The 25,846-nt window shown below is 39.7% G+C and overlaps 4 protein-coding genes and 1 long non-coding RNA gene across 6 annotated transcripts; 4 read left to right on the forward strand and 1 right to left on the reverse strand.

The window, feature by feature from the left end:
* The first annotated feature begins 5,494 nt into the window (after positions 1 to 5,494).
* Positions 5,495 to 7,144, forward strand: LOC118230558. Its single transcript, XR_004765875.1, has 4 exons — positions 5,495 to 5,645; positions 5,946 to 6,045; positions 6,219 to 6,296; positions 6,588 to 7,144. It is a non-coding gene; the product is annotated as an uncharacterized LOC118230558 (long non-coding RNA).
* Positions 7,145 to 8,669: 1,525 nt separating this feature from the next.
* On the reverse strand, positions 8,670 to 10,516 carry LOC118230623 (C-C motif chemokine 20-like). The gene is made up of 4 exons (XM_035423791.1): positions 10,391 to 10,516; positions 9,927 to 10,026; positions 9,553 to 9,630; positions 8,670 to 9,158 (listed from the first exon to the last, which is right to left on the reverse strand). Exons 1-4 carry the CDS (start codon positions 10,467 to 10,469, stop codon positions 9,128 to 9,130), a joined length of 288 nt encoding a protein of 95 aa, XP_035279682.1. The 5' UTR covers positions 10,470 to 10,516; the 3' UTR covers positions 8,670 to 9,127.
* Positions 10,517 to 14,139: 3,623 nt separating this feature from the next.
* Positions 14,140 to 16,421, forward strand: LOC118230635 (C-C motif chemokine 26-like). The gene is made up of 4 exons (XM_035423807.1): positions 14,140 to 14,433; positions 14,687 to 14,795; positions 15,753 to 15,830; positions 16,104 to 16,421. Exons 1-4 carry the CDS (start codon positions 14,361 to 14,363, stop codon positions 16,120 to 16,122), a joined length of 279 nt encoding a protein of 92 aa, XP_035279698.1. The 5' UTR covers positions 14,140 to 14,360; the 3' UTR covers positions 16,123 to 16,421.
* A 1,983-nt stretch (positions 16,422 to 18,404) lies between these two features.
* LOC118229248 (C-C motif chemokine 5-like) lies at positions 18,405 to 21,141 on the forward strand. Of its 2 annotated transcripts, XR_004765629.1 has the most exons (5): positions 18,405 to 18,494; positions 18,631 to 18,738; positions 19,492 to 19,612; positions 20,054 to 20,131; positions 20,405 to 21,141. XR_004765629.1 is itself a non-coding variant. In XM_035421046.1 (4 exons), the coding sequence occupies exons 1-4, from the start codon at positions 18,666 to 18,668 to the stop codon at positions 20,454 to 20,456; spliced, it is 324 nt and encodes a 107-aa protein (XP_035276937.1). In that variant the 5' UTR covers positions 18,490 to 18,665; the 3' UTR covers positions 20,457 to 21,141. The 2 variants fall into 2 exon arrangements, 1 of the variants encoding a protein (XP_035276937.1); XM_035421046.1 differs by having other exon boundaries at positions 18,490 to 18,738.
* Positions 21,142 to 22,671: 1,530 nt separating this feature from the next.
* On the forward strand, positions 22,672 to 25,536 carry ccl20l (C-C motif chemokine 20-like). Its single transcript, XM_035421045.1, has 4 exons — positions 22,672 to 22,788; positions 23,779 to 23,896; positions 24,599 to 24,676; positions 25,136 to 25,536. Exons 1-4 carry the CDS (start codon positions 22,713 to 22,715, stop codon positions 25,212 to 25,214), a joined length of 351 nt encoding a protein of 116 aa, XP_035276936.1. The 5' UTR covers positions 22,672 to 22,712; the 3' UTR covers positions 25,215 to 25,536.
* The last annotated feature ends 310 nt before the right edge of the window (positions 25,537 to 25,846 follow it).

Genomic DNA, 25,846 nt, shown 5'->3' on the forward strand with positions numbered 1-25,846 from the left:
AATGCCTGTAATGTAATGTAATGTAATGTAATGTAACATTATAGATAAAATTAACATGGAAAACTCAAAATTATTTCTGTTTGGAATAAACGAAACTGAACAGCATTCAAAGGCCAATCCTGAATTTTTCCATGTGACTGACATACAAGTGAATTTCAGTTCGATGGATATCTAGGAGCCCAAACAAACTGACAACATTCACTTCAGTGTCCTGGGAATTATCTGGAAACTTAAAATTGTTAGCTGAATAAACTCTGGGTCGTGAGAAAACTGGAGGCTAGCAATTAAGTGACTTTGGTTGGATGAGGTACCCTCAACTCACTTGCAAAATGAGATGAAGAGAGATTATTTTTGTTGTGCAAACACAGGTGGCTGTTAGCATCCATATGTGGTTGTCTTTAAAAAGAACAATGACCAGGTCTTCACCTGAGCCTGTTCCAAGGAAGCCCACACAGGCGGTTGGATGTCTCCCGATGGAGAGACAGGAAAGCGGGTGGAATATGGCGTGCGGTTAGCAGGAGGAAGAAGGAAGTAAAGCTAAGAATAAACAAAGAAGTGAGACGTGTTCATGCTGGCTTGGCTTTGGAATGAAATCTTGCAAACAAAAACAATCCTCTGCTCATGCCTAATAAATCTACGCCTAAATATTTTTATAGATTTTAATTGTATGGGCGTTTTGTGTTGAGTTGTTAATAGTTAAAGAAATTGCAGGAGGGCACTACAAATTTAGGGCACTACAGCTTTTGATGGCTCAGGTGGGAGGGGGTCCTGTTTAAACCACCGTTGCATCAGCGGAGCAGTTAACGTTCAGGGTCTGCTCAGTTCAGATACGCTATCAGCCGCCGGACAGATCTGGCAACCAGCAGAAGTCACTGACAGGCTTGACATACAGCGTATGACTGACCTTTGAATTCCCAAAGTAGTATGCAAAGAAACATGAATGTAATTTTGGCTAGAGGTCTAAAATTACATTCATGTTTTCAGTGTAAGCCAATAACAAGAAATGACAGCCATGGTCACATTTATTCATGGTGCATAAAACTGCATTTTTAAGGTGGTGCAAAGTAGGAATGCTATGGCAGGTTAGAGCCTTAGTTTACCAAATAACCCAGATCTTGTCCACTGTCACATGTCTCATTTCTTTAAAAAAACGGCCTAAATTGTGCTGGCAAGAAAAAAGGGGGGTCTGCCTTAACTACTCTGCTGTCTGACTGATGATACCTGATGTTTGCACTGTACTTACAAGCCCTTAGGTTCTATGGGTCCATATGCTAGAACTTTATGGGCTGGTTTCCCAGACAAGGATTATGCCTAGTCCAAGACTAAGTTCCCTTTTTCAGTGGATACCTCTATTAGAGAAATGTTTTTAGTCCAAGAGTGGTCTTAATACTTGCCTGGAAAACTGGCCCTATACTGTGCTGGTAGTATAGAAATGAACGTACAATTAAGCACTAGCTCTGTTGTGCTTCCTAAAATTGCATTTTTTTTTGTCTGGAATTAATACGTAATTCAAAATGTGATATTTAGGAAGCAAAGCCTGCATGAGGAAATCCTGATAAAATAACCGTAAACCATGCTAGCCGTGCTCTATCACCTCATCCATCCATCCTTCCATTTTCTATACCTGCTTATTCCTGTGCAGGTTCGTGGGGGGTGCTGAAGTCTATCCCAGCATGCATTGTGCGAGAGGCAGGAATGCTCCCTGGACAGGCCGCCAATCTATCGCAGGGCACACTCACCATTCAATCACACACTCGTACCTATGGGGGGCCTTCAATTAGCCTACCTGTATGTCTTTTGACTGTGGGAGGAACTGGAGTACCCGGAGGAAACCCATGTGGACACGAGGAGAACATGCAAACTTCACACAGGAATGGGACTAAAATGGAGATTACCCAATGTGATGTGACATCTTGCTCATCTTGCTACAATATATTTCAGCTTATTACATCCATATAGCCTTGCTAGCCTTCTTTTTAAAAATCCAACATTTATTAATGTTCACTGGCAGACAATATTTTTTAATGAAGCACAATTAACATATGATAGTCCATTAAAAATTTCCAACTGCATCATATTCTAAAGCTTTACATTGTCCATGTTTTAATGACCCTGGTGCTGAGGAGCTGTTTTGATGATAACGGCTTTTCAGACCCACACCTGTACATTATCGCCCTCTGCTGGTTGAAATCAAAAGGTGCTGAGAGGTCTTTCCTCATCTGCGGGTTGGTCGTTTGAACAGTCCACTGATTCTCTGCTGTGGCAGTTATGTTAGTAGTGGGCATTTATGTTAGTAATAGGCTATTACCAGTAATAGCACATACTTGTTCCTGCAACTCAATATTTGTACCCGCCAATTTATTTTCTTTGATGATTGGGAAGGGTATAAACAAAGGCTAAATTGAATTAGGTCCTGAATGATTTCTGGATTATTGCCTTGTCATGGATGTGAAGGGAATGATCCTCCTGGTGGTGGGAGAAAAAAAAAAACTGTTGCCACGGATATTCCAGAGATTTGCTGAATCCACAGTGTTTCAGAGCTGCATGCACAGCTGCTGAGAACAGCTGGTGTGCATGTATTCTAACAGATGTAAAATATGGGTAGTTCACCCTAAAAATGAAGATCCATTCATAATTCATTTTACAATCACTTTCTTACCTTGTTGAATATCTTTTCGCTGGGAAATGGCAGTACTCTGCAGCACCTGGTTGCCTCAGGTGAGAGGTCAGAGGTCAATGTAGAAGCAGTAAGGCTCAAGGTGTGTTTTCGGTGTGGAGACTGGGGAGAGTACCGTGCGGGGGTCAGCCATTTTGCAGATGATCTACCCAAGGGCTTTCCCCAGCACAGAGGCTCAGGCTGAGTGTTTCAATGGTTCCATAGTTTATGTGGCGTTCTTTGTTCTACCCCGTGAACACGTTACCGGTGGAAAACGGGAAATGGGAAGCTCTTGAACCACTTCCTCTTTGAGGGTCATATTCTGTTCCCGCCTCCCATTTGTCGAAAAGGGCGATGAGGAAACGTGTGGTCGTGGTGGAACCACAGATGCTGCTAATAAAAAAAAAAAAAAAAAACGGAATTAACACGGTGAACAAGACAAAAATACCCGCAATGCGGTCCCCTGATATCATACTGTACTAAAGGCTGGACTGTTACTAATGGAGGAACCAATGGTGCTCTGCAAACTGAAATAACCACCACTGGTCTTATTCCATGACTCCTTTGTCTGTTCAGTATGGTTCCATCATTGGGCCAGTGGTTATAGTATATACATGAAATACATACAGTAAGAGTAAATGAAAAGCTTGGTTGAGTAATAATGGTGGAAAAGCAAAGTGAAAAGCGCAGTTAAAATGGCACAGCCCTTTGAGTCCTGCTGTTAATGTTTTACTGTAGCTCTTTTTAAAGGTGATTTCCTTACTTCCTTCTTGGAAGTTGAGTTCATCATGCGCATATAATGTCATCGGGGCGATGTGGAAAAGAATGCTAAGCGCATGGGAAAACAAAACAAACACAGAAGAAAGAGAAAGAGACGGACAGATAGAAACCACACGCACGCACGCACGCACGCGTGCACACACGCACACACACGCATGCACACACACACACACACACACACACACACAGAGGTCTGCAATATTGGGTGCTGACCTGACAAGGCATAGTACATAACAACAAGCATGTCTTAGGGTGAGCAAGGGACAGCAAGTAACTCACAATAGGAATTTAAAAAATACCCTTAAATACAGTAAAACCTGAGAATGGGTGCTTTCACCACATGCAAATTGTTTGATTACAAATCTGAAATTGTACAGTACAGACCAAATTAATATATATATATATATATATATATATAATTTTAATAAAGTTATTTTTTCTTGGATATACTGGACATTACTGATATAAAAACTGATCTATGATGACTCTGAGATAAAGAGATAGCTGACAGCACATGAAGTGGAAATAAGTAAAGACCGGCAGCTGACAGAGTTGGTAGTGTTGGAATGGCATTGGTGTATTCTTACTGTGTGGCCCTTACCAATAAGCGCTTACCTGGGGAGACACAGTGACCTGATTACAGCACAAAAGCCCACAGTCTTGCATTGAAGTCATCACGGGGTGACCTGATTCTGAATGAAACTTCCTGATGCTGGTGGGCCGACAAATGCCATATTTTCCACACTTGTTTCACAATGAAAAAAAAAACCCCTGCGTAACTCTCCACAACCTACACTGCACCCCCCCCCCGGCTTCAAAGAGAGTGCCCCCATTTAACACCATCCACCATGGTACCTGAATTCTTATATGCCTTTTTTTGAACACAAAGTGGCATGGAATTATTGAATATCTTTCAACTTGCTAATTAGTGTGAGCTAGCTAGCTAATGATTTTTTAATGTGATCACTTTGCTAGGTACAACAGTTTCTAACTACCTCGCCAAGGTATTTCAGTGATGAAGCACAATGGACTATGGGCCCACAAATAATTCATAATCAATATGTCTCAAAATTTTTTTTTGTTGTTTTACCACTGCTGTAGCTGTTTAATCACTCCAAACTGTCTAGAATGTTTTTATTGATTGTCTACAAGAATTCATGGACTACAGCCGTCTTCTTTGTTAGTGTATGTGTTATGTCCTTGTATAGTTATCAAGCTAACTCAAGTTTGTCAGGTAAAGCATAGCACATCTGCTTCCTAGCTAAGTTTGCATTCTTAGGCAATGTCACCCATTTGAGAACAGGTTATTACAACATTGCTCGTCTAAGTACTAAATACTGACTGGTTAAATATGGCTGTGAGAAAGCTGCTCCTAATTACAGCATGAGCAGCTGGTCCATTCCTCTGGCCACATCCTCTGACTAGACACGGTTCTATTTTACAATCATTTATTAGCCACAGTGAGCCTACCCCCCCCCCCCCCCCCCAATGCTTGTGAATGCTGAGAAGTTACCATGGTTGGATTAAATTTCATGATATTTCTTTGGTCAATTAGCATTTCAAAACATTTGTGTAATTAATTTAATCAAATACACTTAATTCCAGTTTTGACTATCTTTAAGAAATCTGATTCCATTCCCTAAAGGTTCAAATTCAACTTCCATTCAAAAAGTCCGAAATTTCATTGAATTTACCTTGCTATAGTTCCCTGTCATTCCAATTCATGGTCAGTTCAACACTTATTGAGATTTGAATTGTATTACGTTTCAGTTAAAACCCAGAAGTGCGGTTTACCATGTACTAATTATTTCACAATGCTTTACCTCATACACAATTGTACACATTGTGAGGTAACACTTATGGGGGGCATAAATATTATATGGACGTGGTTGAATCACTCCAAAAGAATCTGAATGCAGCATGTTACAGCAGATTCCAAGAGGTAATAAATCCAGTGAGAGTCAAAGGATAATGGAAGTTCCTTTCGCGCTCTGTTGGAAAACCCACGATTGCTCGCAAGCGATGAAATTTCCATCCACTGTAGATATATAGCCGCCGTGCTGAGACCCAGGACTTGCACTCAGACTCCTCTCGCTCTCTCTCGAAGACCTCTGAAAGAAACCGCAGAAGATGGCCCAGTTTAATCTGTCCCCAGTCTGTCTGCTGCTCCTCCTGTCTCTGAGTCTCTTCAGTATGCAGGCAGATGCAGGTAAGCCTCACACTTCTCTATGTGTCACTGTTTTTCACTGCCTCTATTTGTTTACCTGTCTCCTTCACTGCCATTTCCCACTACTTTACTGATGCCTGACTATCGCAACTACTCAAATGATGTGTTTTCTAAGGACTTACATGAACTAAGGATGTTCATGCCTTTCTAAAGAGCATCTGGCAAGTGTAATCAACTAAATATTTCTAACTGTTCCACAGCTCTTACTCTTTAATGTACATCAACTGCTAGCTTTTCTTTGAGCTGTTTCCATGCATTTTGTTTGTACTTTTTTGATTCCAGCATGCTGCACTACATATTCACAAAGGAAATTACCAGAGAAATTGGTCAAGGGCTTCTCCATTCAAGACAACCGTGGCCAGTGCCACATCAATGCAGTCATGTGAGTAGCCATCTTCTGGAAGTGTGGTCTTTTAAAAGTAGACAGAAGAGAGCAGTTTTTAATGTCAGTTCAATAGTATTTGTTGCTTTATATGGACTGTTGACGCGCTGAAAGAGCTACCTTAATATGTTTGTGTATGATACTGATGCCTAACTCATTATTTTATTTTACAGTTTCCTTACCTTGAAAGGCAGAAAGGTATGCGCTGACCCTACCAAAGACTGGGTGATGGAGAGGATCAAACAACTGAGGTAAAGATACACAGATTCTTTTGTCTGTCAGGTCTGCCTTTGCTATATCTCTGGTGTTTTAGCATGAATTAATCAAACAATTAATTGTTCAAGAAATGAACCAATCAATGAATCTTTCAGTAAATTCAAGCAAATACACGATATCATAGCACTCGCACAAAATGCATTTTCATGGAGCTCTCCACAAAGTGCATTAGAGTGTATTGTGTCTTTTGTGCTTCCATGCATCTTTATGTGAAATGTCTCTTGATGAATCAGTTTAACACCTTTACTCTGCTTTGTGTTCTTCAGGAACACAGTCAAAGAAATGACCAGAAACGGCAGCCCAAAACAGGGTCAATGATATCACTCTCCTCCGGGGTCAGGTGTTCGATGACCTCAGCGTAACTGAAGCTCCTGCTGAACTGTGCTGAACAAATTTATTACAATCTCTGAGCTGTACTAAAGGATCTTGTGTTTAATTGTAATGCTAACCTAGATGCTGAACTGTGCTGTATGATCTTATCCACATTTACTATAGTATTGTACTGATTTTGTTATATATGGAGTCACTCATATAAATACATTGTTTTTGTAATAAATTAATATTATTCCAAAAAATAGGTTTATATATAACATAATATATGAAGTATATTAAAGTATATATAATGTACATAGTATGTTGTACTACCAAGTCTTTGGGAATGATTTTATCTCATTCAAAAGCATATCGTTTTTTAAATATTAAAGACAAAAGCTGTTAGTTAAAAAAATAAACCATGGCTCTTCAATCATCTATCTTAGAAGAGCATGTATTGTGCAATATCTGGGGAACTATGTGGCAATCCTAATAAATCTTTACTTCTGCATCTCTTTAGTTTTCCTTTTTTGTTCTTGTTTGTTGGTTCACTTTTTGAGAACATTGAAGTGTAGGTTCACTCACTTGATCAAGGGAAAATGAAGCATAGCAACCAAGTTTAAACAGTACTCAGAGATTTGTTGTGATTACAACAACCATCAATATTACCTTTGCAAGAAGAGAAGAAAAAAATTCAAACAAACAGTTTGCATGTATTTGTTAACACAATTAACGCTGATTGAATCCATGCCCATTTTGATAACTCTCTCAGGATCCAATGTTGAACGGATGCTACCTTTGTCACACTGGTGTTTGTACAACATCAATACTTATGCCTATATGATACAACACTTATATGAAATTATCAGCCTAATATATCATATCCACCTCACTTAATTTGTGTTGTGTTTTTTTCCCATGCTTCTTTGTCTGTTTTGTAAGGTGCAATGCTTTCATGTCTGGTTTGTTGAGGTGTAGTCTGGTAACATTACTGAGACAGCGTTTTACAGCACATTGAATAAAATGTGCTGTAAGATCCGTGGACACAAAAAACAACATGTCTGTTTGAACACAACAATCACTGGAAATATTGATGTGAACAACAAAGCAACTGCATTAGCCATAACATGTAGCTGACAGAATGTGCAAACATGCTCAGCTACCAAGTGGTCTGCAAAAATGTAGTTAGAATTTGAGTATTGACTCAAACAAATGTGTGGTAATGCCAGTGTAGCTTCTGTACAGGTATCCTTTAGGGAAGACCCCTGCAGAAGGGCCCAATACAAGCAGCTATGCCATGAGTGGAGTGTGCAACCAACATCTCTGGAGGTACGCAGAGTGCAATGGCATATGTGAGCCGATGAGACAACATCTTTCTCATAAAAACATCTCCATAAGGCATGATGAGCTAGTACAGTTTCTCATCGATCGGATTCAATCCACATAATAGGCAATTAAAAGGGAGGATGCATCACTTGCTGTACAGCATGTGTATGTCACCTACTCTCTCTGTTGGTGAGACAGCCAATAGGAATACAGCAGGCCAAAATTTGGGAGACAATGTATTGACAGGCTTGAATAGTGATAGAGCTGACTTGCTTAAAACTACCTCCAAACTTCAAGCTGGAAGGCATGCCAACCACGGGTATTTAAAATAAAAGCCTTCAATTTTCATTTATTTTTTATTTTTTGCCAGTTTATTTTTTTTTAAATGTATTATGTTCAATCTGATAATGTTGTATGTGTTTCAGTTTCAGCATTATTTTGACCTTTTAAAAAACTGACCTGACTCCCTACTAATAGCAACCTGAACTAAAGGTAGCTGAGTAGTTTAGTTGTTGTCAATTTAACATTAGTTAGCTGCACTTAGCTGGCATACTTCCAGACCATTGTTTTATGGAATATGTTTTTAACCTGGTTGTCACACTTCACGTTTTGTAGTTCTGTGTTTCTGAATGAATGTAAATGATTTTTCCTCCCCCAAATATGATGAACCACACAAATATAAACAATAGGAAAGCAGAAAAATTATTTTGAAAAATATATTTGGATCCTCACAATGGATTCAATACAAAATGTACAATACTGTAGGCCTACATGTTCTTCAAAACATACATCAAATTAAGAACACTGATTCAGTTTCTAAAACCAACAGAGCTCTTTTTGCATTTAATTTTTTTATAAAGCAATATGCTTTTGAATGCGAATCCCCAATCATTACAAAATTGTATATCACAATTTATATTTTTGTGGAATTCACAAAATAATAAGTTAATATAGGTATCATGAATTCACTGACCCAAACCATGAAAAGAAAAACAGTATAGTATTACGACAATAAATGATACATTCAGCATAATTCAGAGATCTTGTGCAAGTGATAAATGCTAACATAATCAATGCTAACATAAAGGTTCAACTGGCATTGTTTGGAATTTACAGAGGTCATCTGTCAACTGAATCTGGGGCAAGAGAGTTGGGTTGCTGTTCTTGATCAGTTCTTGGTCATTTTTTGTACCTTGTTCCTGAAAAAACATAAAGCAGGGGAAAGGTTTTGAGATTATTTATCACAATTCATTTGCAAACTATGGGTTTGAGACACATGAATAAGTCGCCATTATTCAATATTGCTTAACACACTCATTCTATTTCATATTATATTGTACAATGTCATGTTTTCCCAAAAGCATGCAATCTGTGTAATGATTTTCAAAGTTGTAATATGATAGGTAACAAAATGTAATATTAATGAGTAATTGCTTAGAATGATTGTTTGACCGAATGGTTGACTTTTTTTTTTTTTTCAAATAGTTGTTTGGTTTGTTCATTCATTGATTTACCGTTGCTCAGCAGAGAGACACCAGATATATGGCATACACAGACTGGACAGAAAATGGAATATATACAGTATATCTTTACCTCAGCTGTTGGATCCTCTCAATCACCCAGTCTTTGGTAGGGTCAGCGCACACCTTTCTGCCTTTTATGGTGTGGAAACTGAAAGAGAAAACACTAGTCATTCCTTTGGATCAAATACAATACATTAGGACAAGGGTTAGTATAAATTAACAATAACGATAAATATTGAATAAATAAATATTTTTAAATAATAAATATTGATTAAAAGAAAGTGCTGTACTCTTTTAATCCAGTGTTAATAATCAGCTGAGAGCTGCCTCTCCTTTCCTCATAACTGTTCATATGGGAGCTATCAGCTTCTACTCCATTCTAACTCAGCTCTCTAATCTCTCTACTTTTAAAAGAATAGAGACTTCCAGAAGATGGCTACTCACATGACTGCATTGATGTGGCACCTGCCACGGTTGTCCTGAATGGAGAAGCCCTTGATGTATTTCAGTTCTAATTCACTATGTGAATAAGTAGTGCAGCACGCTGTATTTTCAAAGGAGAGATGAAATATGTTTTTCACAGGAGGCATATTAAGGTATCACACAGTAACAGCACACATACATAAGGAGCTTAAAGAGAAGTCTCAAGGATGTACAACAAAATATACTGCATAAAGAAAAAGTTGTGTAACAGGCTGGGAACACGACCGCACTTACTGCATTCACAAAAGGTTTGCATTGGTAAGTAACATTACTAATACAAATAACACTCCTCTTTGTTCAGGTATGGTATGTTTGAGAAGTATAAAATGAGGCATGGAGAGTGAAAGAAATAAAGAAAAACAGAGGTTAACAGGGAAAGAGAGACATACGGGGGAGAGAGGGCGAGAGTTAGAGACATGGCTTACCCGTATTCGCCTGCACAGCGAAGAGACTCAGAGACAGGAGGAGCAGCAGGCAGATTGTGGACAGGTTAAACTGGGCCATCTTCTGTAGTTTTCGTCAGAGATCTTCGAGAGCGTGAGAAGAGCAGGAGCGCATGTCCTGGGCCTCAGTACGAGCGCTATATATCTACGGCGGCTGGAAACTTTCTTTCCTGCCGGTGATTGTGGGTTTTTCTGTGGAACTCAGAAGCAGAATCTGCTGAACTTTTATAATATTTCCATTTCCCTTTTCATTGGACGGATTTCCTCCTGGAATCCACTATCGCATGTCACCTTCGGATTTGCTTGAGGGATTATAGAATGGGCATGCACTATGTGCCCAAGAACAGCTTACAATCAGGGAATGAAATAATGTGAATGAGATAAAATATTGTAAAACAACAAATGATTCATAAAAAGTAGAAATACTGAACACAATCTAGACACAGCTTGATCTTTCAGTAACAAAGTGTCAAGTGTAAAGCATGGATGTATAGCCATGATAACGACACCATTTAGTATACATATATAGTTTTATCCATTACCAGAATGTGTCTGTTCACACCTAAATGAATAATTAATATTTGTGGAAGTCTCGGGTATATTAAAAAGTTTTAAGTTAATACATCTAATTCATGGGCTAATATAACCATGTGTTAGGGAAAATCACAAGTAACATTGTTCTCCAAATGTGAGATAACATTTTATGCTGTTGCTTCACAGTTCAACTTCACTTCAAGAAAAATAGAGAAGTCAGCAAAGTAAACAACATTTAGTCATATATTCTGGCTTTTAATTCTACAATAGCGCTACTCAGTTTCATCCTACCATTTAAATGTGTCCTTGGTAAAAATCTATTTCTCAATAGACATGCAATATGTTAAAAACAACACTGAATAGTGACCATTGGATCTATCTATATGTGTATCTACAGATACATTTGTTTTATATAATTCAATTTCAATGTACCATTTATCTAAATACAGTGAGCTCCATAGTGTGTGGAACAAAGACATATTTCTTATTGTTTTGGCTCTGTACTGCTCAATTTTATATTTGTAATCAAACAATTCAAATGTGGTTAAAAGTACAGATTCTCAGCTTTTAGTAAATGGCATTTTTATATGTTTTGGTTTCCCCTTGTAGACATTACAGCACTTTTCATGCGTAGTCCCCCATTTCAGGCCACCATAATGTTTGTGATATACTAATGTTATTTAAATGAAAGTAATCATGCTTTGTACTTTGTCACATATCCTTTGCAGGCAATGACTGCTTGAAGACTGTGACTCAGGCTTGGTCAGTTGAGCATTTTCCAGTTTCCGGCTTGGAAAAACTCATTGGTGATTTGGTATTATGTTTGGGATCATTGTCTTGCTGTAGGATTAAGTGTCGTCCAATGAGTTTAGAGGCATTTGGTTGAACTTGAGGTGAACAGATGCTTCTGTACACTTCATAATTAATTCTGCTGCTGCTATCAGCAGTTGTATCGTCAATGAAGAGAAGTGAGCCAGTACCTGTGGCAGCCATACATTCCCAAACCATAACACCCCCATCACTATGATTAACAGATGAAGGGGGGTTCTTTGGATCTTGGGAATCTTTTTGGCCTCCACACTTTTTATGCAAGTGACTCTTGGTCTCATCTGTTCACAAGACCCTTTTCCAGAACTCTGCAGGCTCTTTTAGGTACTGCAACCTACCCATCCTGTTTTTTCAGCTACCATACCTAGTGGTCTGCATCTTGTAGTGTAGCCACTGTAGGTTTCTTTGTGAAGTCTTCTGCAGACAGTAGTCACTGACACATCCACGCCTGCCTCCTGAAGAGTGTTTCTGATCAGTCGGGCAGGTGTTCCGGGTTTTCAACTGTAGAGGTTTTCCTTGGCCTTCAAGGCCCGTTGCCATTGATGAGCTCACCAGTGCTCTCTTTCTTCTTAATGATGTTTCAGTTGATGTTGGTAAGCCTAAAGTTTGGCCTATGTCTCTACCTTTTTCTTATTTCTCAGCTTTCTTGACTTTCATTGACACAACTCGGGTCCACATGTTGACAAATGCCAATAATCAAAAACCTAGAATCAAGACTATATGTGGAAATCTCTCTTGTACAGTACCTGCAATAAGGGAGCAATTGAACACACCTAACTAATCAGCAACACCTGTGAAGCCACTTGTCCCAAACATTATGGTATCCTGAATTTCTACATGGCAAACCCAAAATGCATGAAAATACACTTTCGTGAAAGCTGAGAACCTGAACATTAACATGTTTGACAACTAATTGTTTGGTTAAAAATCTAAAATTGTGGAGTACAGAGCCAAATCAAGGAAAAAAATGAGAAAAACATTATAGAGCTCAGCGTGTATTCGATTTTATGCTTTTACCTTTGTTCTCCCCAATTTTTGGAAGACCCTCATGCACACAATACAATTAGACAACCTCAGTTATCTGTTTGGTGGAGTGCAGACAAGCATGTCCTCTGCTCTGAAGTGGAAAACACATGCTTGCTCACACAAACTTGAGTTGGAGGAAGACACCTCTTGTGCACCTCAATAGATTAGCCTGGGAGCCCCAATGAACAGAGGGGTTGCTTGTTGGTGATGACACGCTCTTACCCCTGGGTGATGTTAGAGTTAATTGTATTTGGATTAGCCTCTACACCACTTTACACTGAACGCAGCATAAACCAGCAACACATCTTTCAGATCTGATTTTTATCTGAAGTTTATCGTGCACTCATTTGCAATTAGCACTGCTACATTGTGATGTCACCACTTTTTTAGGTCAGAGGAACATTGTGTACTGCGGTGGCCTGAGAAAGATTAACATCTACATTTTTTAAATGGGTCATGGTAGAGAGTTTTTCCCCCTTTGTTCTGTATTTGAATCATAACTTCCTTCGAACCTCCCCAATTTTTTCTCTGATGCCAATTTCATTGTGGTTTATATTTATATTTATATTTGATATTCATTTCTGAGACAAAGTGTAAAATGTGTGTAGAGAGCTATTATCTTCCTGGGAAAGTTATTCACAGGTGCTGTGGTATTCATGGCATAACTTCTCCAGGATAATAAAAATGTATGTTGGTTTAAAAATCAATTTTTCCAGGCTGTTAGACTGTAATAGTTATAATACAAATACAGTTCATGGGAACTGTAACACAATGACTGTGCATCATGATTTTGATTCATATTTCTCATTTGAAGTCATATTTTAATGAGGTTTCAAAATATGAAAGCATAGATTAATCACCCCCATTGAAGCTGATGGTGTATGTTTTTGAAGACCGACTGGAGCTGGAGTCTGCATGTGAACTAAAGGTTCTCAGTTCTATTCCTATTGGCTATTGCCATTGGATGGTTAACCAAGTCATATATGAACATCCTCAGCTTAATATTCTTTAATTGCTGTATAAATGTATAAATTGGAAGAGTGTATTCTGTGTCACTCTGGGCAAGGATGCCATCTAAGAGTATAAGAGCTCATAGTAAAATTACTTCAATTATCATTTTTCAATGAATTGAAGTGAGGAACATTACATACAGTACACTCAACAATGGTGCACACCAGCAGTACATTTTCTGGCTCACTGAATGTATGCTTTGAATATAATACAAGTGTTTCCATAAATTATCCCTTTAATTAGTTAATTAGTTATTGGCTGCCAGTTTAATGAGATTAGTCATGAAAAATGCACATGAGTGATGCTTACGAAGGGCTGGGCTTTTGTGCCAGGGGCGGAAAACCAAATGTCACGGTTGACGTTTGACCCACTTACTTTTCCCTGCGGCTCAGAACTTTCCCCAAGAAAGTTTACGGTGATCCGGAAAATGCTCCGAAAAGTCCACCTGCTCTCGAACTGGCTATAAAATGGAACCCGGGTTATTCGATATCAGAAGTAATCAGAGAAGAAGAGTCAGTTACCATTTTAAGACAGTCAAAAGCATTCAAATACGATGGCAAAACTGGGCATGGCTATCCCAACATTACTTCTGGTTCTGACAGCGGTGGTCTCGCTGGGTGAGACGGGTAAGTAGGACAGTATTTTCAATTTCAGTGAGTAAAGTGACAATAATGTAGTTACCAGAATGGCTTAGTCATACATTGTGAAACTGGTTCGTTTCAGTTTTATTATTAAAGTATCTTAGCAGGAAACATGTCTGGGTTTTTACTTTTTTTAGCAGTTTACTAGACATAGCATTACCATAGACGGATTGACACTTTCCAGGCATTGCCAAAACAATGAGCAAAACCTAATCACTATGTCCCCATTCTCACCCAGGTCCTGTGAGGTGCTGTTTATCATATAGTGAAAAAGCCATCCCTGTCAGCCTGCTGCAACAGTTTCACCGCCAGGACATCAGAACATCCTGCAACATTGATGCTGTGGTGTAAGTAGACATCAGCTCAGGTCTTTTCTGCGGGCAGTTTATAACAAAAACATTATGCAAAACCAGAGGAAAACTTGTGCCAACAGCAAGACATCCAGCTACGTGCAACGTCTAATACAGACTCTTAACCCGCCTCTTATCAATGCATTAATATTGTTTGTAGTGGTAGGCCTAAATGTTTTCATTGCTTAACCCATGTAAATATCTCATTGAAATAACACAGTAGCACTTTGTTACCGGATGTACAATGGATATCTACAGCATAAACGTCATTAATAAGGGGTAATGAAAAAAGGGAATACTTTTGAACAGAAGCTGCAAAACACTTAAATAATGGTAATTATTTAAAGTGTATATGTAAATGATTAACCTTAATGTGCAGTTACTAAGCTAATCCCGGGGAGGGAGAAATCATGGAAATGGTTACTGTGGCCAGATCTGTTGCACACAGTAGGATTACATAAAGTCACATGAAGGAGTAAATAATTTTCTCATATGTATTGTCTTTGTTGGTAGATTATTTTTCCCTCTTTCGTGGCATAGATATTATCAGAGTGTGCAACAGAATGAAAGGGTCCACACGTCGAGAAATGTAGTTTCACAATCTTCCACAACGTTGCCTTACATAACCTTGATGTCATGCCAAAATCTTGTATGTAAATTTTCTGTTTTTACATTGTTTTCTTGTAATGAACATCCCATTAAGTTCTATTTAGAGTGTCTATAAACGACTAAAGTTGATTTAAAAAAAATGTATGTGATTAAACCATAAAGCTGAGTTGGTGAAGAAAAAAACTGGTTCCTCAAAAAAATTTTGAGTTTCAAGGTTTAAAACTGACAATAAGCTTGAATGAATGGCTGCCATGGTTCAAAGCATATTCTTGCTATAATTGCTTTCCCACATTGGGCGTTTGAGCTGCCCATGGTCGTGACTCAGCTGTGTTCTTCTGTTCTCAGTTTCATCACTGTGAAGGGGAGGAAGATCTGTGCCAACCCCAAAGACAAGTGGGTACAGGAGGCAATGGAATACATAAAGTAAGCCGAGTTTATACGCATTCAATGGGGAACTACTTACGTATTATACTGTTAGACATGAAGTTCGTGTTATCACCTGTAAATAGATAAGCGTGTTAACACATTTTCAAAATTTGATGTCACAATGATACTGCAGCAACATTATGAAGAAGTGACTTTATAATATAAATATTATTGGATAATATCTTTCATTCATGTGCCTTTGAAAGACCTTTCCCACAGCGGCCTGATACAATGAAATGCTAATGCGTGTTTTACTGATGTCCTTTGAAGGAACCAGAGGAGAGCTTGATGACATCACCTACGTGTTTTTTGTACGTGAGGCCTGACCTGGTTCAGACACAACTCAGCCGGATTCCTTAACAGAACACCATCACTTTAGAAGCACACCTGCTCTTATATCATCCTTCTGCTTTCAGAATGGCTCATTTTGCTTGATTTCGTAAGAAATTGATTTTTAAATACCAACAAATGTATTCGACATATAAAGTGGTAAAGTACTGCATAAGTGGTACTCGATTACAGCTTGTGTAACTCATTGGAAAATAAATGTATTTTTTTGTAAGCTACTTCATCATTAATAAAATAAAGTGAAGCTCATCTTGGCTGGTTGATTGGTACAGTGCATCATCTTGCTGTGCAGTGTGTACTTCACAGGGACATATTAACCACGGTGTCTTTCACACGTGGTTGAGGTGGAGATTTATGGACGGAATGAGCAATCTTGAATATGTTGTAGCAATGCAACGGTAGTAGAGTGTGCACTACCTTTTCTCAATGACATCGCTAAATTTTAGGCATTCTTTCCTTTGATCTAAGGATTCTCACCTGGGGGTGCTTGAGAGACTTTGTCCAGAACTCTGGGAAGAAGTGATAAAACACAGAGCTGGGAGCTCTGGTTGGAGGTGGGGGGGGGGGGGGGGGGGGGGGACAGAGGCTTTGCTGATTTACACTCATTCTGTGTTGAAGGGTATTTAGGGCCCCTAGTGACAAAGATAGATGACAAACTTAGGTGGGATTGGGGATTTTGCGTAGATATGGGTGAAGTTTTAGGAGTGTTTTCCTATCCCCTGTGCATTTCTTGGCAAGTCTACCTTTCGCTCGCCATTCTCTGTGCTGTCCCCGAATCACCTGTGCAAATGACATGTTCTGATGTTCCAGCCATTTCAAAGGCATTGCCTCCTGCTGCAGCCAGCTTTCCGGAGACCGCGCTCTCCGCAAACCCCAAAGGCCTGGTGTACGCTGTTGAGCCCAATGGAATGTAATCATAATTACTGGTACCATAGCTCTCTGTATTCTGCATCACTAGCAGCTCTAAACCGCTCCGAACATGTGAATTCAGTTCAGCATGGCCTCCTTTCCCCCACTCTCCTGCATGAGCTCCCCGTTATGTTTTATCACTCCCTACCAGAAGAGGATTGGAACATTGAATGTATTCATAACTACCTGTCACCAGTACCTGTCCACAGTCTGCATTTGGCTGTAGTCTTTTGTCTCATTATCTGTTAAATATTTTAGAGGTACAGCTATGGACCAATAGGAACTCTAGATATGGAAGTGGGCTTGGTTTTTATTCCCGTGGAAGACATGGCCCAGTAGTGGCTCCTGAAGTATAACTACAGTATTTGTCACAGCCTAGGGCATCTTGTGAGTGTCCAATTTAGCAGTATGCATGACATAGCCTGTTACTAGCAGTGGGTTCATTGTGGTAAAGATAGAATTTCAATGTATGCAGTGAATTCAGTTTCTGACGTGTGTCTATACTACTCTCACCTGAATGGTCCATATCCCCACTCTAACGTTGAAGTTCCCTGAATTTTGTATACGTGTGATCTATGTTATTGTATGTTATGGTCTTGCATGTTTTCAGACCACTGATATCAGATCTCACTGATTTAACAATGTTGGGCAGCAGCATGTTTCAGTCCAGTACCTGTCCCTCCTCTTATATTTTAGGATTACTACAGTAGCAACATATTATCATTTTGCACCATGTTACATTATTTTCACGGGTTTAACGGTCCAGAATGGTGATCCAGGGCCTGCAGCTAGCTTACTCACTCAACCAATCAGAAAAACAAGGTCTAAAAAATCCAAGAAAAAACCTTTGTTGAATCACTGAAGTGGGAGAAACCCAAAGCAAAAACAAACAATACTGAGAGAGTGGTCTGTTTGAAAGTAGCTGGTAATTTAATTAGCATTATACCATGGCTATGGCGAATATTCAATTTTGATTGGTGAATGAGTGCTAATTATGTCAGTAAAATGGTTACTGTTTGATCTGATTATCGATATATCCCTTTGCACTCTATGTAGCCAAGCAGTCAGGTCAGAATGCACGTTTTCCTTAGTCCCGCAGTGTATGCATATTCAATATTTTTATTTTGGTCGTACTTTGTTTGCATAGTTGTATAGCATAGAATGTATGAGCATGGCAGCTCATACACACACACACACATACACACATACTCTCTCTCCCACTCTTTCTATTTCTCTCCCACACACAGTACACTGAATCACTGTGTGGCCCAGTTCCTCCCTGCGCACTTTAGCCCACCAGGTTGTGAGAGGTACTGAACCACAGCCATGTGTCCTTTGAACTTTAAATATTTCCACCTCCGGAGAGTCCCTTCGGGTCTCTGGGAGAGAAGAGCCGTTCTGCCGGTAAGTACAGAGACAGCCGGTTCCTTCTTATCATTAATCTGCCATACGTGTAGGGGCTTTCCCTGTGAGCCAGGCGAGCGTATAAAATGTCTGTCCAGGCCGGTAAAAACAGCCGCTTCCATCTGTCCGTCCTCAGCCCGTTGTCCGGCAGTGCAGCATCCCAAGTGTACCATGAAGACCTCACTGGCCATCTTGTCTGCTCTCCTCCTGGCTGTAGCAATTGTCAGTACTAATAAAGCAAGACGTAAGTAAGGCTTTCCTCATTCGGTTGGCTTTCTCCCCTAAAAAGCTGTGATCAATTGTGTAGTTTGGACAATGGCTGTGTTCTTCAGCTTTAGTCTGCTCTGAACCGGCTACTGGACCTGACGACTGGGTCCGAACGTTTAGTCATCCCAGAGTAGCTTCAAGTTGTCTTCGGATGTTGTTTAGGGCGGCAGTGCAGCACAGTGGGTAAGGAACTGGGGTTTTAACCGAATGGTCATAGGTTCGATTCCCGGGTAGAACACTGCCATTGTACCCTTGAGCAAGGTACTTAACGTGCATTGCTTCAGTATGCATCCAGCTGTATAAATGGATACAATGTGAGAATGCTATGTAAAAGTTGTGTAAGTCGCTCTGGATAAGAGCGTCTGCTAAATGCCTGTAATGTTTGTTTAAGTAGAGCTCATTTTTATTCACAAAAATATATATTATAAAAGTACACGTTTTACTACGGCCTCTCTTCTGTTGTTTGTTTGCCATGTCAGTCATACTGAATGAGGCAATCTGCCGGATTCAATCAGCATTTGTCCATAACTCCCAACTGAATCAAAGTGTTTGAGTAATTCTTCATTAATACAATTTGGCGAGATAATTGTGGCCATCACTGACCTCACCAAATTGTATTTGTGAAGAGGCAGTTTTCAGGCTAAAGCTTGAATTTTGATTAATTACAGTAAGTAACAAACAGTAAGTATTACGAACGACGAATGAGATCGTGCTGCTGTTATGTCTGCAGGCCGTGGGGGCTGCTGCATGGTCTATAGCAAGGAACCCCAGCTGCGGAAGCTGTCTCTGAATAAAATTAAGGAACACAGGATGCAGGAAATTACAGGGAACTGCAACATTCCAGCTGTTGTGTAAGCTATAATATGTTTTCCTTCCTTTAATACCTTTTCATTATGTTATTTTTAAATTCTAATTCTAAAAACATAGACACGATGGATAGACTGATGGGGCTGTCAGATAGATATAACTTATATACGTCACATAAAACACATAACACCAGGTTAAATAAAACACATACAGTTCATGTTAAAGAAAGGGGAGGGAAAATGAGCGCCCCCCCCCAAAAAAAATGAAAATAAATAAATACAACCTACTGTATTTATAGATTATACACAAACACACACTCATATACTGACATGTACATACTTATGGACAACAAATTAAGTTACTTTAAAAATGTGAATACAAATCATTCTCATGTTTCGTTGTTCCAGTCACCTCACTGGTGTTATCAGAAAGGAAAAGAGGGTTCGAAACATCGGCCATGTTTTTGCTTTTTTGCTTTAATGCAGGTTCATCACACAACGGAATCAGAGGATCTGTGCCAACCCAAAAGCAAAGAGTGTGAAACGAATCCTTAAACGGCTCAGGTAAGAACAACACTGAGACAGCGCTGAAATTTAGAAGGGCATTCAATGCAAGTGTTATGGGCTTTGACAGTCGCTGAAATGAAATTTTATTATATCGTCAAAGAGTTAGAATTTTCTGAGTTAAAAAATACCTAACAAGTTTTAAAAAAATACCTTACAACCTTGGATGCCTGGCTGTTATTTGAATGAATGACTGACTACAGTAGCAGTAAGCATAACTGAAATTCTGAGTGTGTCTATCTCAAAATGATGGTTTATCTCATTCATTTACAGTCTTGGGAAGAAAAACAAGAAACAAGACACTAGGAGAAAAGGGAAACAGTGACCTCTCTCATGCTAAAGTCTTATCAGACTAAAACACGCTTGACCACATTCATGGTGTGTTTCTACATGTAATTTCATTTTATGAAAATGTAAACACGGTCACGGTTAACATAAAACACAAAATACTGTGGTAACTTTCCTGAAACATATGAAATCCCTCAACTGCAATGATTTAATAACTTTTAAATTCACCCTTGAACACATTCAGTTTTGTGGAGACAACACACGATGCTTTCTTTTTTTTCTCTAAGGTAATATTCCGCAAGGTATGTTATACTTCAATAATCAAAGTGTTATATTCTTCATGAACGCTTTAGGACAGATTTACAGAGCTTTAGGAAAGCCTTACAAGAACCTTGTGTAAATCAAAGTGTCACCAAAAGTATTATTTTATTGCATTATTGCAATCCACACACTGGTTTGTTTCCAAAAAGATACAAAAAGACAAAGCAAAAAGACAGCCTATTTCAAATCATGTTTTCAAAAGAGATATATGACATGGGGCTTCTGTAGAAATAGAAAGCTGTAGCAATTCAATATTGTTTATTGTTAAATCTTTATTTAATCCTTTTGTATAACAAACAACATATGCAAAAGCTGATATATTACACATGTACTGTGACAGAAGCAATGCACAGCCATTTAAACATTTTTGATGTCACCGAATAAACCATTTATGGAAAAGATTGTGTGTCCTGTTTTTCATACATTTTATAATGGTAACTGAAAGCATCATGTGTGAAAGTAATCAAATATAGTTGTTATTTAAATGAAATATTTTGGCTAAATGCACCCTGATTTATTCGTTAAATCATGTAATCATTCTAACATGCATTGGATTTCAAAAGTCCTGCTCTTTCAACAATATACACATTAGATTTTTGCTCATTCAGCAGTCTTCACTAGAGTCTGCGTTGAATTAGAGGCCAAAACCTTCAGAAAACGAACAACTTTTTAGCCCAACCCAAACCAATCCAACAAGCTAGTAGACAGATTTTAAGCTGAAATCAAATAGTGCCTGATTGCGGAAATAACAACAGCCAATAACACCATACAGCACAATAGAAAACAATTCAGTGTTTCCCATGCAAAGCAAATCTTCTAGTTTGTGTAGTTTACTGTCACTGTATGCTAGACTAGCAAATTAAACTAGCAAATTAAAACAAATATTTGAGCTTTTTTTTAAACATGTTTCTCTTTCTGTAAAACATGACATTAAGTTTGTTGCTGGCACCTCTGCAACATGCAGTACAAGAGTGATATCCCCTTGCTATCAGTAGGCTAGCTAGCTTGCTTCAGAGCCATTTTTCTTTCTGTTGAATCTCACGTTAATAAGTAAATTGCTCCTGAGCTGTCATATAGAGTACGGCTGTTTCAGTTTACGGTACGCTACATAAAGGAAGCATTATTATTTTCAGTCATGGTTTATTTCTCAGCATGTCTCACACATAAATGTATGACAGGCTAGCTCTGCCCCTGGTGGCTATAGTACTATTTGTAAACTCCCAGGTTGGCTGCAGGCCAACTGACCTCATGCAAAAGTACTAAGAATAGGCCCGATACGTGGTTGGATGACAACATACCTTCAGACCCTGCTGGTTTTGGGTCAGGATGCTGACCATGAATCTGCACACTAAAATGCACTGTTTAAAATCAGCTCTATGGCATTATTATTTGTTTATTTCAGTAAAATAGGATTAAATCAGACTTATCATTTTGCTGCGCACAATACATTCACCAACAGAACCTAGAACCACTTTATATTATTATTAAGTGATTGGAAAATAACTTGCCCTCATGACAACCTGCTAAATTGCATGAATGATAGGAAATTTGCTATAACAGTGTTTACCAGGGTTAAACAGAACTGTGGATTAAAATGAGAGCATTGAGATCAGTATCGAACAGAATGCAATTACATTTGTGAGCATAACTATTTTCTAAGAGGCCAAGATGTGGGGCAAGGCTTCATTCTGCCGAAACAGACACGGGCCAGGACACGTGCATGTCTGGCGTGTGGGGTGCAGGAAGTCCCCGCCGGGGCCATATCAGCATCTTGGTGGTTGTTTCTGGGTCTCTGTCCCCATTTTCTGCGGGGTGCAGTGCACATACAGGATGTCAATACAGCCACATTACTGAATTGTTTCAGCCCTTCGAAAACCCATGCACCTCCCCCGTCCCGCCCCCCCAGCCAGGTACATAAACACACCCAACGGGAGTCGGTGGTCACCCTGACACGATCGTCTTCACCGGCGCGATGTTCCGGTGCTGCCTGGCCGTCGCCCTCCTCCTGGCGTGCCTCCTGAGCTTTCCCAGTAACAGCGCTTCCGCATGTGAGTTTCCCGTTTGTCCTTTATTCGCTAACAGGCTCTGGGCTCCCTCAAATGCAGTTGTATGGGTACGCGGGGGTCCTGCACGAGGCCCCATGACTACTGTTGAATGGGTGCGTGTTCTCACTTCAAATGCTGTGTACTAAACCAATGTATCAGAGCCAGAATGGGTGCCGTGTCGCAGTGCGCAATTGGCAACAGCAAAAAAAAAATTCTGTCAGTCAATGGTTCTTGGACATTTTTAACCAATCCAGGTGTTATTAAGCAAAATACCTGAGAACGGTCAAATAAATTGGTCCCTCAGTGAGATAGGAAACTATGTGTACAATCTGAAACATGCCGACTTCTGTTCTGGAATCAGGGTGTTTCACCTATGCTCACTGTTCCTTTTACAGCTAATGGTGTCTGCCACACACCTTAATGAACACAAATACATGTACCTTCCATAACTCTTGAGCAGATACATTCCCAGCCTTGGTCTCTGCAATTACTGGAATTACTGAAATATTCAGATTCTTTGCGCTGAGATGAACGGTCAGACAGAGTTTACAAAAGCAACATAATAAAATGACTGCATTCTGTGCTTCTGGCAGTGCACTGGTGACGGTAAGTGTGAGATGAGAAAGAGCGAGCTAAAATTTGCTTGTGTTTTTATGCATCATCAGCATCCTTTATTTACTTCATGATTGTTGTGTCAGAGCATGCAATCTGAAATATAAGCCCACAACTGGAGGGCATCTGTTTCTTTCTCATTTTCATTCAGTTCTACCTATGTGTGTGCGTGTATGTCCGTGATGTGTACCTGTTTGTGTGAATGTGTGTATATGGTGTACATGGTATATGTGTGTGCACGTGCGCGCGCGTGTGTGTGTGTCTGTGAATCTGTATTTGTGTGCAATGTGTGTGAATGTATGGTGTATATGGTATATGTGGGCCTGTGTGTATGCGTGGGTGTGCTTGTACGTGTGTACCTGTGTGTGTGTGTTTCTGCAGTTGGACCCCTGAACCATGCCTGCTGTGTAAAGTACACTGTCAAGCCCTTGCCCTTCAATTCGATCAAGGGCTTTGTGGAGCAAAGCTCCCGAGAGATCTGCCGCATTGATGCCATCATGTGAGTGACAATGTCTGAGACATCCCTGCATCACCAACTCTGCTAATACAACAGCAAACCATGTCCCTGCAACCCCAGAACAGAACCAATCACAGTCATGATATCAGCCACACACACACATACACACACGCACACACACACACACATGCACACACACACACACACACACACATACACACACACACACACACGCACGCACGCATGCACGCACGCACGCCATGCACGCACGCACACACTTATACACAAGCCCAATGGATCCATTCACTATCACATGCAGTCCATGCACAAGAACACACATGCTCACACAGGTAAGCTCAAACATTGACACACAGACGCACACACACACACACACACACACACAAACACACACACACACACACACACACATGCACACACACACGCACGCACGCATGCACACACGAACGCACGCCATGCACGCACGCACACACTTACACACAAGCCCAATGGATCCATTCACTATCACATGCAGTCCATGCACAAGAACACACATGCTCACACAGGTAAGCTCAAACATTGACACACAGACGCACACACACACACACACACACAAACACACACATCACACATACATATACACACACACACACACACACACACACAGGCACATGGACCTAATCAAATACACACACATATACAAGCAAACGTACAGACATAGGCTATAATGAACTTGTCATTGTTTAGATTCTACACCATTCGTGATAAGAAGGTGTGTGCCAGTGCTAAAGATGAGTGGGTGAAGCAATACCTCTTGCGTCTCAGGTAAGACACATGCAGGTCCTCTGTCATTAATTACAGAAGCACAGGTTTATTGGTCCTTTTCAAAAGAGCAGGGGTGTTAACCTTAGTGTCCTGGCCAAATAACTACGAAAACATACATTCTGGCCACATAATTAACCCCTAGATCTGATTGGCTACACAGTCCCTTTCACCGCCAAGGATTCTGGGCCCCATGAAAAGACCTCACATCGGGCCCCACCATCCCAGCAAATCCTATGTTATTTTATTTTTTGAGGGTCCCGGTCGATCAGGGACCTTGGAATCGTACTAACTCCCCATGGCATGCTCCTACCCACTTTGATTTTCAAGGTCGTCACTGCAGAAGGATTGCTAGTTGACCTACCATATTTACTAATAACAAATACATAAACACACCCTTATTCACAGTAAGTTCATCTTGTTGCTTGGTCATTTCTAATGTGTGCCTGTATGTTCCCGCAGCTCTAAAATGAAGACACTGGTGGCCAACGCTCATGCCAGATCCACTAACGGCAGCACAAACAGTAACACAGAGCCTTAGCATTCTACGTGTATATGGCTTTTGTGTTCCACTTTGCTTATATTTACACTCACAGCATATATCACAGTAATATGCACTGTTGCAGTACAGTAATATGCAAAATAGCAATATGCACCAATAAATAGTCACAATTTGCTCCTATAAACATACAGTACTATCGCAGATATAGTTTTTCTTGTGATTTTCTTTTAACCTTAAGCTGATTCATTATGCATTAATCAAATTTGCATTAATTGTTAAAATAAGTCTGAAAAATATGCTTGTCTTGCTTCCTTATGTAACAAAATAAATCAAAATATTAAATAGCATTATTTTGTTCTTGGCGTTGTGTTATGTTGCTTGCTGGATCTTTGGGAGTTCAGTTGTACCCAAGCACCTTCCCCTTTTGCCCCAAGTACCTGGTGTGCACCTTAAACACAATTAAAAAAAAAAAATATTTGTATTATTATTATTTCCATCATTCATTTTCATTCATTCATCTTGATAAAATATATTCTGTACAATATCTCAGTGTTTTTACAGGTCTGGGTTCCCTTTTCTAAAAGGTCTGTACATAGAGGTCACTCCCCAGGGGCTTAATGCAGGGTAATGTAGGGTGGTGGTTAACCATTGTTGGCGCACATACGTGGGCA

This window comes from Anguilla anguilla, chromosome 6 (assembly GCF_013347855.1).
Source record: "Anguilla anguilla isolate fAngAng1 chromosome 6, fAngAng1.pri, whole genome shotgun sequence".
Lineage (NCBI taxonomy): Eukaryota > Metazoa > Chordata > Actinopteri > Anguilliformes > Anguillidae > Anguilla > Anguilla anguilla.

What these genes read in the sequence shown, in the direction of transcription:
- ccl20l (XM_035421045.1), top strand. Translation starts at nt 22,713, where the DNA reads ATGTTCCGGTGCTGCCTGGCCGTCGCCCTCCTCCTGGCGTGCCTCCTG. An exon ending in CAGTAACAGCGCTTCCGCAT is followed by an intron (nt 22,789 to 23,778) that starts GTGAGTTTCCCG and finishes GTGTTTCTGCAG; the next exon opens with TTGGACCCCTGAACCATGCC. An exon ending in CAATACCTCTTGCGTCTCAG is followed by an intron (nt 24,677 to 25,135) that starts GTAAGACACATG and finishes ATGTTCCCGCAG; the next exon opens with CTCTAAAATGAAGACACTGG.
- LOC118230635 (XM_035423807.1), top strand. Translation starts at nt 14,361, where the DNA reads ATGGCAAAACTGGGCATGGCTATCCCAACATTACTTCTGGTTCTGACA. An exon ending in GGTCTCGCTGGGTGAGACGG is followed by an intron (nt 14,434 to 14,686) that starts GTAAGTAGGACA and finishes ATTCTCACCCAG; the next exon opens with GTCCTGTGAGGTGCTGTTTA. An exon ending in TGCAACATTGATGCTGTGGT is followed by an intron (nt 14,796 to 15,752) that starts GTAAGTAGACAT and finishes TTCTGTTCTCAG; the next exon opens with TTTCATCACTGTGAAGGGGA.
- LOC118229248 (XM_035421046.1), top strand. Translation starts at nt 18,666, where the DNA reads ATGAAGACCTCACTGGCCATCTTGTCTGCTCTCCTCCTGGCTGTAGCA. An exon ending in CAGTACTAATAAAGCAAGAC is followed by an intron (nt 18,739 to 19,491) that starts GTAAGTAAGGCT and finishes TTATGTCTGCAG; the next exon opens with GCCGTGGGGGCTGCTGCATG. An exon ending in CGAATCCTTAAACGGCTCAG is followed by an intron (nt 20,132 to 20,404) that starts GTAAGAACAACA and finishes ATTCATTTACAG; the next exon opens with TCTTGGGAAGAAAAACAAGA.
- LOC118230623 (XM_035423791.1), bottom strand. Translation starts at nt 10,469, where the DNA reads ATGGCCCAGTTTAACCTGTCCACAATCTGCCTGCTGCTCCTCCTGTCT. An exon ending in CGCTGTGCAGGCGAATACGG is followed by an intron (nt 10,027 to 10,390) that starts GTAAGCCATGTC and finishes TTGAAAATACAG; the next exon opens with CGTGCTGCACTACTTATTCA. An exon ending in GAGAGGATCCAACAGCTGAG is followed by an intron (nt 9,159 to 9,552) that starts GTAAAGATATAC and finishes ATGTTTTTTCAG; the next exon opens with GAACAAGGTACAAAAAATGA.